At 35.1% G+C, this 18,007-nt stretch overlaps 1 protein-coding gene across 1 annotated transcript in view; it reads right to left on the bottom strand.

Annotated features, from left to right (window-relative positions):
- Nucleotides 1-18,007, bottom strand: part of SPEF2 (sperm flagellar 2) — a 74,902-nt gene that overhangs the window by 27,616 nt on the left and 29,279 nt on the right. The window contains exons 15-25 of the mRNA XM_063179651.1: nucleotides 17,598-17,845; nucleotides 16,123-16,228; nucleotides 15,156-15,313; nucleotides 13,374-13,576; nucleotides 11,823-11,950; nucleotides 11,587-11,725; nucleotides 7,101-7,238; nucleotides 4,657-4,817; nucleotides 3,594-3,771; nucleotides 2,660-2,804; nucleotides 546-647 (exon numbers count right to left, since the gene is read on the bottom strand). Of these exons, the coding sequence (XP_063035721.1) occupies nucleotides 546-647; nucleotides 2,660-2,804; nucleotides 3,594-3,771; nucleotides 4,657-4,817; nucleotides 7,101-7,238; nucleotides 11,587-11,725; nucleotides 11,823-11,950; nucleotides 13,374-13,576; nucleotides 15,156-15,313; nucleotides 16,123-16,228; nucleotides 17,598-17,845 (1,706 nt within the window). The remainder of the gene's footprint in view (nucleotides 1-545; nucleotides 648-2,659; nucleotides 2,805-3,593; nucleotides 3,772-4,656; nucleotides 4,818-7,100; nucleotides 7,239-11,586; nucleotides 11,726-11,822; nucleotides 11,951-13,373; nucleotides 13,577-15,155; nucleotides 15,314-16,122; nucleotides 16,229-17,597; nucleotides 17,846-18,007) is intronic.

The raw sequence follows: 18,007 nt of genomic DNA, 5'->3' as shown, positions 1-18,007 counted from the left end.
GAGTCTGTTCATAAAGCAGTTTGGAAGAACAAACAAAATCTATGTCCTGCTGCTTGAATCCCATATTGCTTGAAGAGGAGGGAATCAGAGAAAAAAAAATCAATTAAATATGCAAATGGCAAAACATTCTTTCCCAGAACGAAACATTTCAAATACTGAATCCAATTCAATTGAATATTGAAGTATGAGTAACAACTTATGCAAAATCTTTACTCTCAGGATGAATATTTGCTTAGTCATGACAATTAAATAAGATTAAATTATACAGAAGACAAAAGGAATGAAAATCATATTACTCCCTTTAGTATATTTACCACAGATTGACTGATGATTACCACACTAAAAGTATTTCCTTATTTCTCCAGACATGACTGACTCTCATTCTTTTTCTTTCTTATCCATCCATTTTGCCTACTGTCTCTGGTTAGTATTGACTAGCATAGTAGTCAAATTAGGAATAACAATCACATAGTTAAATTAGGAATAGCAATCATCCAATCAACCATAGGGTCTGAACTAATATAAGTAACCAAATAGTAACATACCCTCCTGTTTCAAGGCACTGAAATATTCTTGCTTTATTTTAACTGCCAGTTCTTCTTTCCTTAATTCTTCTGGGTCTATAGGAGCTGGAGTGGCTTTTGCTCCTGCAGGAAAACAGACCTCTCAGTCTTTAGATTTGCTTGCTTGTATCATGAAAAAATTGTGTATTGTGAAAAATTACATTTTCCACCTTACTTGATGTGACCATTTATGAGAATGCAAAGGTGGATACTCAGCTGCCAAATGTAATTTACATCTGCAAGTCATGCTAAGGTTAACACTGCATATAAATACCCCAGCATATACAACTGTACTAAAGTTTGTTAAATAACATCCTAAAATGTATTTCTGAGTGGAAAATCGTGACTGAATAAGTGTGCCTCTCATTTGATCCTAGATGGTCAGAATGTCCTGTTTTATCCTGGTATTTACCTATTTTTTGCAACCAGAACACAAATAAATGTCTTTTGAATAATACTTGTTTCTTCTGGAATACATTCAAATTTAACAAACTATAGTAAATATGTTATGGTAGTAGTTACCATCAAAGAAGTGAAAATAATTATGCTATTAAAATAAAAAAAAAACAACAAACAAACAAACCAGAAAGAAAAAGGAGATCTGTTATTTCATGCCCCTTCAAACCTGCACTTCCACCTTGTTTTGACTTACTTATCTATGAACAGATACAGTAAAGGTATTTTATCATGTTTTTAGAGATTGCATGAAATTCTGTAGCCACGCAACTTTTACTATTACTGAACAAAATTAAAATATTTTAATTGCTTTGTCCTAGAAGAAGAGCAGATGGAGATGTTACAGAAAAAATATAATGATATCCGCATGACACATAAGGTCAACACAAAACAAATGGTCAGTTCTAGAAGTGATAAAACTACATGTGGTAAGATGTATCACTCTGTTACCAGCCCACAGCTCCGTCCTTGAGAGCTCTCATGTTACAGGAACACTACAGTAACACTGTATTTGAAATTAAAGCAAAGTCAATACTTCAGTCACAAATCCATCAGTTCATACCTCATCGTCTACTAGGAAGAAGGCACAGCTTTCTGGCTGCAGTTCTGGTTTTCTGATTTCAGATAATCTTGTACCAGGTCTGAACAAAACTTTGGTTCCAATAAGCAATTCATAAACTTCAAACCAGCATGCAACAGCTGCTGAGATTTATCACAAAACTTCTCTAGAAGTCAGAAAATCTGCTATTCTCTTGGCTAAACTGAGATGCTAAACTAAGCCTAAGGCTCCCTGGGGCTCACAACTGGCTAAGTATTTGCAAGGCTAAGCTTCTGCTCACTCTGTATGGGCAGAAATAACCAGAGAGAGAGAGAATTGAGCACAGTGCAAAAGAAACTTCTGCCAAAGAAAAAAGTCAACTGTGTTATGCACAATAATTCTGCAGTTAATGGCTTTCTAATTTGGAGTATACAAATTTCAGGCTACCCTACACCCACAGGGCCTGAACTTCTCTCTTGTTATGTAGAATATCTTAACAGAAGATACAAAAGTTTAGGCTACAGGCATTGCTTCCTAATGAAATTATGATATATTGCAGCCAAAAGGTGAAGATTACATAAGCTACTATCTGCACAAAGAAATGGTTGTCAGAAAATGTATAAACAGCCTTGAATGCCACAATTTCTTCCAGCACACTGCCTGCTTTTGCTCTCTTAGAAATAAATTTTGTGTTTTCACCTGGTGGGATAGATTCTTGCCAGGCCTATGTGCAAAACCTACCTCAATAGGAATCTGCTCTTTTTTAGGACTTCAGCAGTCAAATAGGCATAACTTATTTTACTTGATAAACTAGCTTTAACTGTTCCATTCCAATGCAGAACATGAAGAAAAAATAATATTTACTTCCCATTTAGAATATTTACTTTTACATATAAAAACTACACAAGTTTAAACAAATGCAATTGCCATTCAAATGCCTTTCCCCTCATTTATCACTATCAGCTTTTTATACTGATGTCACATTTTAAAAGAGAAATTATATCTAAATTAAATATGTTGGGTTATTAATTTCTGTATTATTCACATATTCACATTTCAGTTATTTCAAGCACTGCTAAAACAAAGCCTGCATTTTAAATACCTTTTTTTTTAGGAGGTGATTTGGAAGATGCATTTTTGCCAGCTTTGGTATCTCTCCCAGCCACTTTTGAAGATTTTGAAGATTTCTGTTTTAGCTGACGTTCATTTTCTTCCTCCATTTCTCTAAACTCTATTTCAGCTGTTACCTTGACACCACAGTCACACATAGTACAGTGCATAGTATCAGCTCTGTGCAACTACTGTTTTAAATAACCTATGCTTGCTGAAAGTACTTGATCAGAAGTAGACACATTAAAAAAACAAAGGAGATATTTTAACTACTTGACTAAATTTTGATTATTTATCAAAAATAAAATTATGCAGCAAAAACGCAAGACAGAGCCATGCTGAGTTTAATTCTTGCAGCCACTGTCTGTGCTTGAGGAAAATGTTAGAAAAGCAAGAATCAACAGTACACAAAGCAAGCCTAGAGCTACATGATAAAGGGGCAGAAATTAATTTCTTTTAAATTATCAAAGAGAAAATAAAAATCTAACCTAGAAACCAACCATTTGAAAATCTTACCTAATTTACTTTAAGCTATATAGAAAAAAGAATGTAACCATAGGGTCTGAACATGTGAAAGGTTTGAGCAAACACTGCATCACAGGATTAAGCTTAATCCATCTTCTCACACTTCTATTGAGGGATAAGAGAAGAGTTTACCATGGAAGAAGATACATAGAGGCAACATTTCAAATATTTCTCAGTAATGGAACGAAAGGCTCCATTATAAATATGGAGGTGCTGAAAACACACACTCCAACATTTTCCTCATAGAACTACAAACATATTAAATGGAAATATCAATGGTGGAGCAAGACATATGAAACTGAGATAAACAGTGCAAAGATGATGTGTTTAGACTGCCTACTGAATGGGGGGGCTTTGACTGTATAATCCAGAAATCTTTGAGTAAATAAAACATTCCATACCATATCTGATACTGCTGTTACTGCTGCTTGCCATGCATCAATGACAAGAGTTTTATCATCCCTGCAAGTGGGCACTTCATTTTCAGATCTATTATCCTTAAGACTCTTCTTCTTAGTTCCACTCTTTTCTGACTCTGTATTACTTGGTGTAGGTGTTTTCAAAGAAACTAGAGGAATCCTCAAAAATAAAATATAAGGAATAATTTAGATACTGCTTTATAAAAAGTTTCAATATCTACGTTAGAGAATATGCTGAAAGAATGGAAATGTTATTTTCAAATTTGCAATAGCAAAAAAAAGGGAGGAACTTTCCTTATGACCAAAAGTGATGAGCTGTGTATATGGCCAGAAAAATGTCCAGTTTAAGTGTAAGACCTAAAACATGATAACAGATGGATAAAATTACATCAAATGACTGTGTGATCTGCTGATGAATTCCACATTCAGACACATTATTTAGATAATTTCTTAATTCACTCTAATTAAGTTAAGAATCAGGTGTTATTACTCTTGGCATTTTCTATATTGTGAAAGTATCAGGTGGAATCCCTCATCTTTTAATATGGCATTCAGTTTGGTACATCTTTATAGGTTGCTTTGACTTACATCTGTTATTACATAACAGCTAATTTGATTTACATTTACATAAAATTGATAACATTTAATCTTATTTATTGGCACAAATTTTAAATCAAGTAATGTTCCACAACAATGCTTTACACACATGAGGATTGTGATGTAAACTATCAGCAATATAAAGGAAAGAAGGAAACATTTCTATAATAGTAGATTTCTTCCCGAGGCAGCTTTTAAAATGTTTTGCGATTCAGCAATGCATTGGTGAATATGAAACAGGTAAATAAGTAAAAAATGAGGGATAAATGTAACCTCTAAAGTTATTTGAGATTCATCATTTGACTATAATCCCTGGTTAAAAATTTCTTATTTCTCCATCCTTTGAAATATACATATATCTAATTCCATATACTCCAAAAATCTATCAGTGCATTCTATTTGTTCATTTTATGTGCTCTATTTGTTCCATTTTATGCTGCATTTCTACCTTCTTGGTTCAACTTGATCTTCCTTCTGGTCTCCATTAATAATATCTAACAATGGGATTCTAGTAAAATCTTGAGTGTCTTCTGTTGGGATTTTTCCTTCCATTGCCCTATAATAGTCATGAAGAAGTCTCTTTGTATCTTGGAAACGATCCAGTTCAGCCTGAAGAAGAAAGGACAAAGAGATTGCAATTCAACATACCACAGAACAAATTTTTGTTATCACATGTTAATAGAAGCAATTCTAAATCTTAAGAATTTGAGGAGAGCGAGAAACACAGTCATATTTGTTTTAAAATTTATAATATACTGCATGCATACTTCTACTTACATCTATAATATATTCACACTGTCATTTCTAGGCAGCAATAAGAATCTTAATTGTTAAAATAGGAAAAGCTATTTACAGTAAAAAATGTTAAACGCATTCAGTTTAATTATGATGGAAATATATATATTTCCCAGTAGCAAGTACACAAGTGCTAACAAATTACATGGATCTTCTTGTTTGGAAGAAATAAAGTCTTAAAAGCATAAAATAAAAAGGGTTATATGATGGAGAAAATTTTTAAAGTCATACAGTTTTTCTATACCTAAGTAATCAACAGACTTTGAACACCTAAGTGCCGTGATCTTCCTGTGTGAATCACCTCAGAAGAAATCAAGTAAGATTCAAGAAACATTTAACACCTGTCATGTTTTGATTTATTGATTCAGTATGGTGTTAGTTTCTAACTGACAAAACAGTACTAAATATTCATGGGAAAATGTACAAAACCACATTCACAAAACAAAGGATAAAACCTTTGTGGTGTAAACCAGCACTTATCCATAAGTTAAGGAGGAAATATCTTCTAGTACAACTGTGTGCATAGAAAGGAATGAAATCTGATAAACGGCATTTATACAAATCTATGTGTTTACACAGTTACAGAGCCACCTGGGGAATATATGTAACCTCTAACAGAACACCCCACAAATGGAGAGCTCAATGACAAAGAAGCCTATTTTTGGCTGCTTCTAAAATGAACAGTTATTACATAAAGTTATATTTTTATTTTATATATATATTTAGTCCTGTAGTTTTAGGATTAATAATTCATTTATTTGGGGGACTATATACTAAGTAAAGCATGAAGTAATGTTTTCTATTAATTTTTTTTCTTTATGAAAACAAAAGCTTATATAGGGTTAATATGTGTTAGTAATTTTAAACAGTTATTGTGCATGTCCACAAAGATTCATAGTGAATCTCTGCTGAACTACATCATACATGCCCACGAAATTCTGTTAGAACTAGGATTGCAAAGATATAACTAGGAGAATAATAGAATATTTAAGCTCTGTAGTATAACTTTGTCTCCTTTATGCATATAGTTCAAGATGGATTTTTTTTAATATTCAGGACTATAAATATCCTAGTTACAGGACCAATGAGGTTCAGACCATCAGCAGTTATTTGCTGTTTTGACCTCTCTTTTGTCAGTGGTCCAAAGTCTTTATTTAGGGCATTATGTAAACTCTTTGAAAACAAAGTTAACAATTTCCTTACTATAGCACTGACAATTTCACAAACTTTTCTTGAATTACCACAACACTCACATGAGATAAGAGAGCGGATCCCTTTTTTTATTAAATATATAAAAAGAGCAGAGAGAATTAAAGGGCTGAAACTCCACCTTAAACTGCTTAGGCCTGATTTTCTCAGCTAAATTAGCATCACAAGGCAGGTGTTTAAACACTGTTCTCATTGTCTTTAAATTTGCCAAAACTTTCACAGAATGGTCACTTCAGTTTGCAAAAAAGCCTGTCTGGCCAGTCTAGTCAGGAATACTCCAATCCAGTTCTAAACTAATTTTACACACCTAGAACAGCAGTAACAAGGAAATCTTGCATTACTGCAGGAGTGAATGGACTCTTGAAGTTACATATCTCAAAGTTCAGTCATATTTGAAAAACAGCAGCAAATGACATCTCTATCTCAAAACATAACTTGATTCTTTAGGGATTCTTTTTGTTGGTCAGCAGATAAATTCTCAAACCACATCAGTGAAATAAAATTGAGACACGGGAAATACTGTAACAGCAAGCTGTGAATTATGTAATTCATAAATTAAAAGGTAATGTCAATATGATCACAGAAGGATAAAGAGCTGTAACATTTATGTCACAAAACTCAAGATGATTCATTTGAGCTCAAAAAATCCGAAAAGCAGCAGTATATGAGAGAGATTGAAAGTTTTGGGGGTTGAACAACAATAGTATTTTTCTTAATCTTTCCTGTATTCCAAAGTTAAATGTATGGAATATGATCTCTTTTTTGTCTCTTAACTTTGTCTATAAATTCAGAAAACACATGAATATTTGCTTAAGTAATTTTTAATCTTTCATATATTTGGAGCCAACCATATGAAATTTCTCTCAGGCTAACTGTAGCAGTCCATACCTGCATAATTGTAAAGAAATGGTTCATTGCAATCCCCCTGCGATCTGGTAGCCACCCTTCATTCATGATACCAATACGTTCTAGCTCTGCCTCTTCCCTTCTGGTGTTACAGATATCCCAGAGAAGATCTCTTAGGTCCTAAAACAGAAAATCAAATATGGTAATTAATTATGAAAGAAAACATTTTTTTAAATTTTATTTTTATTGCCTGGGTACAGGGCAACTTTCTATCTGGGCTTTTCCTTTATTGTTATAAATATCAACATCTGGTCAGGTCACATGCCTACAGAGGGCTGACAGAAAATTTCTTTACAAGGGTGCCAGAGAGAAGAACACAAAGTTATGATTTCAGCATGCAGGCAGTCTTGCTTTCCTCAGGCAGAGATAATCTACCTAAGCTAGACAAATATGACACTATGAATAGCTAAGCTGCCAACTGCACAAACAACTTTGCACTTGAATGGTTTGCTAATTAATATGCTAAGAATAGTACTCTCAAGGGACGGGCAATACGAAAAATAATGAGAATATTGTGTCAGATTTCAAGTGATTTTCAAACTTGAGTCTTTTCCATACCAGTTTTCTCTAATGTTCATTTAATTAAGGGCTCTTCAGCTAGTGACTATGTCAAATAGCACTATGGGGCTCACTGACAGCACTGAGGGCCTACTAAGCATAAAACATTATGCAACTCGTTTGTTCCCTATTGCCATCTCTGCATGGATTTCGTGTGACAGCTCATTATGTGTAAGAGGTTATGGGAGAAGGGTGCTGTTAAATACAGTGCCAAGGTAGGACAAGATGAGATGTCTCCAGCTCCCCGCATTTCTACACTACCTGATCTAGGGCAGAAGAAAAGGAGAGGAGCTTAGGCTTCTGGTGAAGTGATTCCATATTCACCAGGTCTTGGTTGCAACCTACTATGTCAGATTCTGTATCTCTTCCCCTTCTGAAGACTTCAGATAAATCCACTTGTCTTCTGTGGTACAAAAGCCACAAGGAACTCCCTGGGCTATCTAACATATCAATGATGGCTAGAATGTAGTCAAGATGCAGGCAATCAGATATTCATGGCTGTTCACACTGCAGAATATGCACATAAGAATATGCTGCTGGATGAAAAATATTTAAGTGTATGATATGTCTATTGGCAGCGGTGAGTTGCCCCTGGCTGGGTGCCAGCTGTCCACCAAACTGCTCTATCACTCTTCCTCGCAGGAAAGGGGGAGAAAATATTATTGAAAAATTAATGCATCAGGGTAATGATGAGGAGATCACTTCCCTATCACCATCATATGCAAAACAGACTTGATTTGGGGCAATTAATTTAATTTAATGCCAATTAATAACAAAACAGAATGATGGGAAATAAAACAAACTGAAAAACACCTTTCCTCCATCCATTCTTCTTTCCAGGCTTAATTTCACTCCTGACTTTTCTCCTTCTTAAATGGCACAGGGAAAATGGGGAATGAATAATTAGGGTGAGTTCACGATATATTTTTATCTGCCACTCCTTTCCCTCACACTCTTTCCCTGCTCCAGGGTGAGCTTCCTCCCATGGAAAATAGTCCTCCATCAAATTTTCTGATGCAGGCCTTCCCAAGGGCTTCAGTTCTTCAACAGCCACTCCAGTGTGGATCCCTTCTGTGTGTGCAGCCCTTTAGGACTGTACTTCTCCAATGTGAGTATTCCATCAGCCACAGCTCCTGCCAGGAACCTGCTCTGGCTGGGCTCTCCCCAGGCTGCTGCTCCTTCACAGCATGCCCACCTGATACAGCCTGGGTGGACTGCATGGACTGCAGGGTGGAGATCTGCTTCCGCGAGGTCCCTCCATGGGCTTCTGTGGAACAACCTGCATCACCACAGTCTTCTCCCCAGGCCACAGGGGAATCTCTGCCCTGGTGCCCGGAGCACCTCCTCTTCCTTCTTCTTCACCGTTCTTTGTGACCATAGAGCTGTTTCTCACATTTTCTCACTCCTGTCTCACAGCTGCCATGCTTTCTTACAGAAGCCACCTCTGCAGCCCCTTTACCACAAAAAAATTTTGTATAAATGCAATACCACGCAAAAAACCACACTAATGTTTTGTACAACTGATGTATAACTTTTTCCAGTATGTGTCTAAAACATGTAACATGAAGGATTTTACTCTTTGTCCTCATATTATTTAAGTCACAGTTTTGATTTACTGTAAGCAGTGGAGAAAACTGCAGAGGAGTACAGTGAGTTATATTCCTCTGGCAGAAGCTAAAAGCATGTTTTATGAGTATCTTCTTTTTCTCTCTCTTTTCACAATGAAGCAGATTTTCTCTCCTTTTCTTGTAGTGAAGAGGTGAAAAAACTAAGAAAGGATGCATTTGCTCAGTCCTCTCCTATTTGGAACAAGAGAAGTAGTGATAGCAAGCAACTGATCATATTCAATGATAGCAGTCCAATGAAAGAATTTGGAGAAATTTCTGGAAGACAGATAGAGATGTGCTGCTGAAGTGTGTTCTATCCATGGTAATTCTGTTTTTGGATATTTAGGATGCGAGCTGGTTCTGGCTGGAGAGGAGTTAATTTCTTCAGAGCACGGACTATGGGTTATGATTTGGACTCGTGCTGGAAGCAGTGCTGATAGCACAGGGATGATTTTGTTACTGCTCAGCAGCACCTGCACAGAGCCAAGGCCTTTTCTGCTCCTCACCCCAACCCACCAGCAAGGGGGCTGTGGGTACCAGGGAGCTGGGAAGGGACACAGACAGGAGAGCTGTCCCCAAATGACCAGAGGGACGTGCCACACCATATGGCACCATGCTCGGTATATAAAGCAGAGGGAGAAGAAGGAAGCAGAGGGCACACTGGGGGTGGCTGTGTTTGTTTCCCAAGTCACCACTGTGTGTGATTGGACCTGGCTTTGCTGGGGATGGCCAAACACCTGCCTGCCCTTCGGGAGTGGCGGATGAATTCCTTGTTTGCTTTGCTTCTGTGCACAGCTTTTGCTTTGCCAGTTGAATTGTCTTTACCTCAGCCCAGGAGGAGCTTTCTCACTTTCACCATTCTCTCCCCCATCCCACTGGTGGTGGGTCAATGGCCGTGTGAGGCTTGAGTGCAGGCTGGGGTTAAGCACAACATCAGGCCAAAGTCTTGGCTGCCCTCTGGGCTTTGAGCCTTTAAGGAGTTTTACATGCATCACAAAATGGGGTGGGTTTTTACATTTCCTGGTTGATACCAGAGAAATTTATTTTTCAGATATTACAGCTGGCATTTGCCAGTGTATTAGGTAGAGTCCAGATAAGATGATAGTGTTGAGGAGTCTGTGAGTTTGAAGAAAAACATTATGAAGATTGTCACTATTTAATTTCCTCTTTCTTTCTAACAGCAAGGAAGGATAGCTGACAGAATTCATACATTCAGGGAGATACAATGAGCATGGCTTTAACAGCATATAGGAAGATCATCTTCACAATCACCCAGTGGTTTGGGATTCACTATAGGTGAATGGGTTATTTTAAAAAAATCTGAAAATCATATATTCAATCTAAGTGCTTAGGCTTATCACAGTATCTGAGTTTCACTGCGTCATACAGAAGTATAACCTCCTCTTCACATACCTTGAGCTGGATAATGTCAAACATGGATTTCTGTTATGAACAAAAGGCCAAAGATTTTAATTTTATCTTTTTAAAATATAGGACAGAGTGATTCCAGTCTTTTTATAATGCCATTCAGTAGAAATTAGGAATATGGATGATGATTTTTCAGTCTTCTACTCCATTCTCTCAGAATATTTCTACAGAAAAGGAGGTCCAATGCTTTTTCCATCTCAGATGAATTAATCCATTATTCCTCAAATGTTCTCTTCAACTAAAAATGTTGTTAGTATTTCTTTTCTTCTTTTTGGGGAGCATTTCTGATTGTGCTCAACTAAAAATCATGTCTGTTCTGGAATGGAATCTGATGAATTCAAAGATAGCTCTACTTTTGTCTGGTACTAAATCTGGCTCTGAATTTGTTAGGACATTTAGTTACTGAGTTTTGTGAAAAAGAACTCTCAGGACATGACCTAGAAAAGATATACCTGAATCAAAACATCCCAAGAAATTCTATGTACTTTGTATGAATCAGTTTTAGAAAGCAGAGACTATCATACATAATTTACAGAAAAAATAAAACACTGCCAAGTTTCTTTGGATTGTGATAGAAATGTTCAACTTGTAAAATCTCTAAAAACCACAAAATGTTAAAAAAAAAGAGAGCAGAGAAATATTTATTTTACAGTATACCACAATACCACAGCAAGATGTAAGAAAGTTAGAGGCAAAGAACAGAGGAATAATTTTAAAGGACAGATTATGCACAAGAGGAAAAGACATAGTTTAAGAAGAACTGTAAAGAGGAAGAAAAAATTTAATAATATGATTCATCAAGCTGATGTTATATCAAGTTTGTATACAAGGAAATAATAGTCTAGGGTATATTGTAATTTCTGTCATTTACTTACAGTAACCCTTTGGTGTAGTTCAGCTTTTGTTTCCTCATCATCTTGCAGCTCATTAGATATTGAATTAAAATCTGCTTGCCACAGAGATACAAACTCCTGCTTAAGATGTGGACGTTTCAAATAATCTTGAAATTTTTTTCTGTAAATTACGGTAAAAATAACTTTTGGGTTACAGAATGGCCCATGAAAAATACAAAATGCTAATATTAATGTAATAAGATAGTATTCCTACTTACCTAATATCTGCTGTGTAATGAATGATGGTGTACTGTTCATCCCTTAGACATCTAAGTACAGTTTTGATTGTATTAATATATGTATTTTCTACCACTTCCCAGTAAGGTACTAAAAAATCAATCATCTCCTGTGAATTGTTAAAAACATTAAAATTAATTGATCTATTTCTTGGCAATTAATCTATCTGTAGCATTAGAAAATACACAAAAACATTATTTCATGAAACCATATTATTGATTTTTTTCACTATGTATTTCTTTTGGTTTACAGCTGATTACAGACACTGTACCAACATATACTTTTATCCTGTGATTTCTTTGGGAAAAAGTAGTCGGTCTCTAAAGGAATGGGAAATTCCAGCCGAATATTCCAGTATTTGGTTTGGATATGCTCATAAAATAATGATGATACTGAATGATCACTGAGTAAGGAAATTTTGTCATTCATAATTGTTTGGGCTCCTAAAAATCTAAGCTAACTGCCTCGTGTTGCAAAAGTGATGTTTGACTGACTGACTGTTATGAAATGTAAATAAAGGCCATGGCCAGAGGAAACCCAACATATGTGAGCTGATTGCAGTTAACAGGAAAAACTGGTAAACATTAGGAAAACAATTACAGAACAAATTTCAATTCATCATTGTCCACCCTTGAAAAATCTGCATCTCAAAAACTGCATGCAGTCCCAGCCACTCCTCTCAAAAAATTTACAGAAGAACTAGAACAGATTATAACTGGATTGGAAAACAAAAGCAACATCCAGCAAAATGAACATTTAAGAGATGCTTGTCATATCTTAAATGCCCTCAGAAGTTGATTATATAATTATTACTCATTGTATCTCTCAATATGTGAATTACTGTCACCGTGGATTAGGGTCACCAAATGATCCAAGCAAAGATCATGGTTTCAAGTGAAGAAACAGAAATATTTTTTCAGAATTAACATAATTATACAAGCTATGTCACAGAGAAGAAAAAGTAAATGGCTTCAAAAAAGCTACTAAACCAACTAAAAATCATAACCATTCAAAGAAAAGTCCATTGAGAGCTACTAAGCACAAGATACAGAAATACAGCCATTTCAGAAACCCCCTAAATTTCAGATCACTAGAATCTGAGCAGATGTCCTTGGGGAGAAAATATTAGGGAAAAAATATACTAGGAGAAAGATTAGTGCACACTCTCCTCATTCTTACTCTTTGTATGAGAGCCACAGCTTACTCTTGCCAGAGAAAGAAAAATGATCTAGTAAGTTTGCGTTAGTATTTCATAATAGTAAAAAGCATTACTGTTTTGACAGCTGTGTTCTTCATGATAATTGAAAGAATTGAAAAACAAAATTAAATTTGAAAGTACGATTCCTTTTTTTACGTATTTTAGTAGCAACTGTCCTTCATATATCTATCACAAAGTAATAGCATACTTTTTATTGAAAAATATTGAAAAAAACAACACGCAATGACGCAAAAGGTTTAGGTAGGACATACATAAAACACTAATAAAAATATATACTTTGATATTTAAGATTTTCAGTTGGAATTTAGTGTACCTGGGGAAGTGGTTCCTCTACATAAATCCATTCATCCGATCCTGGTTCAATCACTGGTGGTGCCTCAGATGAGGGAGGAGACTGATCTGTAACTGGTAAAACCTTTTCTTCTTCCTTTGTGACTGGTAAAACCTCTTCTTCATCTGTAACTGGTAAAACCTCTTCTTCTTCTTCTGGTGGTGGTGGTATTTCTTCAGCAGACCCTTGATATGAATGTGCAATTAATACTTCCAAATGTATTTTAAGTATCAATAAACAGAATTAGACATCTTTGCTACTCTCACAGGTTCAAAATAATGTAACAGATTCATTGTTTCATTACTTAGGTGTTGTTCATCAAAAACATACTCATGAATCAGGAATTCTCAATGAAGATTGGATCAGTTAACACCTGAACAAACTCGACATCCATAAATCCGAGGGCCCTTACAGGACCCATACCCAAAGGCAGAGGGAGCTGGCAGACACAGCTGGGAGACATGTGCTCCCAGCTCATGACATCTTTGAGAGGCCATGGAGATCAGGACAGGCGCCTGAGGACTGGAAGAAAGCAAATGTCACCCTGGTCTTCACATCAGACAAGAATGAGGACACAGGGAACTACCAGTCAGTCAGTTTCATTTAAATCCTTGGAAAGGTGATGAAGCACATCATTCTGGAGATCATCTCTATCCACATGGAAAACAAGAAGCTGATCAGGAGTAGTCAGCATGGATTCACTAAAGGGAAAACACACTTGACTAACCTGATACTCTATTCTGGTTATATGAACCTAATAGTGAAGGACACCTTGAAAGCTGTGAACATAGATATGGAATTAAACTTTATTAGTTTAATATCCCAAGTATTATTTTTAATTACCCCAGGTAATAAAATTATTATTAATAATTTAAAATTTCTATTAATTTTTAAAATTATATTAATTATTTTTATTACTCCAGGTATTCTTCCTTAGGGAGTAAATAGGCCTTAAATACTTCTATATAACAGCAGGATTCTAACTAGAAAATCTTCACTTCATTTGCAACAATAGGAAGTTTGCTGTTGAATCTAGCAGGGCCATTAATCATATACCAAGCATATAAAAACCCTATGAACTAGAAACTGTGCACAGGAATAATGGCATAAACTTTTACTATTACAAGTGCTTTTCAAAGTAGTTTTTTTTTTAGTGGTAGAAGACACATGAAGATTTTCTTATTATAGTTATGCAAAAACCTCTGGTTATTTAGAGATCACTATTGCTGGTTTACATGACGCATTTGTAACCTTGGATGTTTCATTTGTTTTTCTTTTCTTATTTTTTTTTAATAATTTTAAATTATTCTTTCTTTCTGGATAATAAGGGAAAAAATGAAACAAAGATGTACCAAACTTAAATGTCTAAACCACTTATACTTATCCATATTTTTATGCTGCTACGGATATATGATATGAGATACTGACTCTTTGTTCATAAATAGCAAGTTAGAGATTCTTATACAATTATGTTGTCCCATAGATGACAATGATGGCTGTAATTTTTAAACCAGGAAGAAAGGACTGAATTTAATGCTTTAATTTTTATGTGAAATTAGTCCATATACTCCGAAAAGGTGAAAGCACAACAAAAAAGTTCAGGCTTCTGGTGCAGTTATCACTAACTTGCAAATCCTCAGATTTTTCAGGGGCAGCAAAAATGTAGGTTTGACATATAATTTTATATAGTAATTATTAGTCTTAATTATAAAAGACAAAGTCTTTTGTTACTGAATTCTAGAAAGTAAGAGTATGAAAACTTACTTCTATCCTGATTTTTCACAATTTCTTCTATTATAATTTCCTTCACTGTTTCACACACAAAACTTTCTTCTGTCTCTGCATTTACTTTCACTAGATTGTTTTGTTGGACTGAAAACCATTTCTCTAATTTTGGCCATGTCTTTAGGAAGCCTGAAATCCTACAAAAATCATATCAATGTATGAAATTAAAATTTAACTAATGGAAAACAAAACATTTTCTAAAATTGATAACTAAAAGAAAAAGCAGATCATCTAATTTAACACTAAAACAACTATACCCACATCAACCCCATCATTTTAAATATAAGAAAGTTTTCAAAATTCTATTGACAACTAATAATATATTTCTTACTCTTTCATATCACAAGCTATATTTATTTTCTAATATCACAATTAAACCAAAAGTGATGCATAATATAATAGTCTGAAACAGTTAACAGTATCAAACATTCAGAAGAAAGAATTGTTCTTGATTTTCCTCTTTGTGAAAAGTTAAATTAGTGATTAAATTAGTGATTCAATTTAAGTTAGAAAACTAAGTGGTTTTTGTAAATGTAGAAGTGGAAAATAACATTTTACAAAATCTCTAACTTAAATCAAGTGTATTTCACTTAAGGGCAGTCACACGTGTGACAGACCTCAGATATCAGTGCACATGTAGATACACACACATATTTATATACATATACACAGAATGTATACACAGTTCATGCAATATATACCTGAAAACTAAATTCCCCTTGGAACAATACCCTGGAAAATCAAAACACAAGAATTCTTCTTTTCCAGGAGGATTTATATTGCGCAGAAAATGAAAATACCCTTTAGGCTCCACATTATAGAAAGGTCTAAGTAAATTCTTAACATTAAGCACTGTAAGTATTGTCCTGGATCACATATGAGACTCAGATCTCTTACACACCTAACATCTGGCTGAAGTAATATTTTTGTACTTCATATAACTTACCTATGTAGCACCTGCTCCCTGGCCAAGTCAATATTTTCTTCTAGGATTTCAGAATCTGAATTTTGATTGCTGCTCTGTTCAGACTGAGAAGCCTTTCTTTCATCAACTGTGTGGAAAACGAATATAGAAGCATATATTCAAAAATGCAATTATTCAGACAGTTATTCACCCAAACTAAGATAATAATTTTAAGATAAAATTCAGTGTTTCTTGATCTTACATTTCTTAACTTAAAAGTTGGGTACCACCCAACACCAGCAGAGTGTCCTGCCTCTTCCTCTGTTTAAGTGCACAGCCAATTATAGCACTAACATTTCCTAATGGATGCTTTTTAGCCATGGAAATCTCCAGTTGAAGACGTGGAGCATTCCTGTGTGACTATTTCAGGCTTATCTACTCTACCAATTAGAAGGTATTTTCCCAATTTCATCCAAAGTACCTACTTTTCACAATGAACAGACTTCATCAAAAGACAAAGTATTCTCTCTTTCTGAGTCTTCTTTAAATTTTAAAAAAGCCGTTAATTCATTAGATTTTAAATTGTTCTATTGACTCTTTCTGTCATCACATTTACATCTTATGAAATAAATTCTATGTGTATTTCTGAGATTATATTAAATATAACCACAAGTGTTTTGGCAGCATAAGGTCTTAAAATTAGCAATTTTAAAGTCTCTGTACATTTATCCCTGCCAGATTTTTAGCAAAAGCTCTAAAGATTTTGTCCCATCCTCACTCCTACCCATACATAAAAGCCAAATGTATATAGTGCTTTAACTCAAGCTATTTGCCATCTATGCGCTGCAATGAAAACTACAAAGAAGAATCTCCTCCTAATTTGGATAACACATGACATACTCATTAAAAAATGTCTGTTTTAGCAAGGTCTTAAAATGTGTGGTCTGAAAGTGAAAAAGCTCTCAAAAAGCCTTTGATGTCTTTGCCTTGTTTGACCAGAATTGACTTCAATTTCTGATCATTCCCTGACTAACTGAAGAAAAGACAAAGGCAGTAATCAATAGGGAATTTATTCTGGCATTCTCAGGGAATGAATATTGGCTCAGCCCTCTGTCTATAATTTCTTTTTTCTCTTTATAAGTGTGTCTCCTGAAGAAAAACACTATTTACAGACCCACACTTGTAATGCAGTACATTCTGCATCTATTCTAATTTGTGGTTTTTTCCTGCTGCTGTTTTATGTGATATCTAACATCACCCACTGTGCTATCTCAGCTGCAGTGGGAGTACAAATACAAAAAAGCATATAGACATGCACTTGCCCACTTTTGATCTGCCTTTGACTGAAACAAACAGAAGTATCTGAAATAACCTGGAAGAAGTATCCAAGGTACAATTAACAAAATGATACTGTGAGATATAAAGAAATTTTTCAGTAATGCTATTTTGCATTATTAACTACAAGTTATAGATATCTGCTTGTCATTTTACTTTGTTAATAGGAGTTGGAAACTTACACTTCACGTTAGCTGCACGTTCCAGTACCAGACTGTCTGAAATATCCAATAATATAGAAACATCAAATGCAGGCGAGGTAGGAGGAGGCTGGGTAGGGGCTCTGGGATCTATAGCAAGGGACAGCTTTTCAGAAATTGGATCTTTTGCTTCTACATCAATCCCTGTATAGGATTTTTCAAATAGCTTTGCCTGATTGATTGTCATTGGAAACCCCTCCACAATCCACCCCTTCTCTGGGGATATTTGGCTAAAAGGAAATGAAGAACCAGAATTACAGAGTGAAATGATAGCTTAATAATAAAACTGAAATAACAGCTTGCTCTAGCCATCATCCATCCTTAATTCAGTACATTAAATTTCCTGATGCATACAGAATATGACAGATATTATTAGACTGTAAAGTAATGGA

This window comes from Melospiza melodia, chromosome Z (assembly GCF_035770615.1).
Source record: "Melospiza melodia melodia isolate bMelMel2 chromosome Z, bMelMel2.pri, whole genome shotgun sequence".
Taxonomy (NCBI): Eukaryota; Metazoa; Chordata; class Aves; order Passeriformes; family Passerellidae; genus Melospiza; species Melospiza melodia.
Note: the sequence above shows the minus strand (reverse complement) of the source record. Positions and strands in the feature narration are given on the sequence as shown.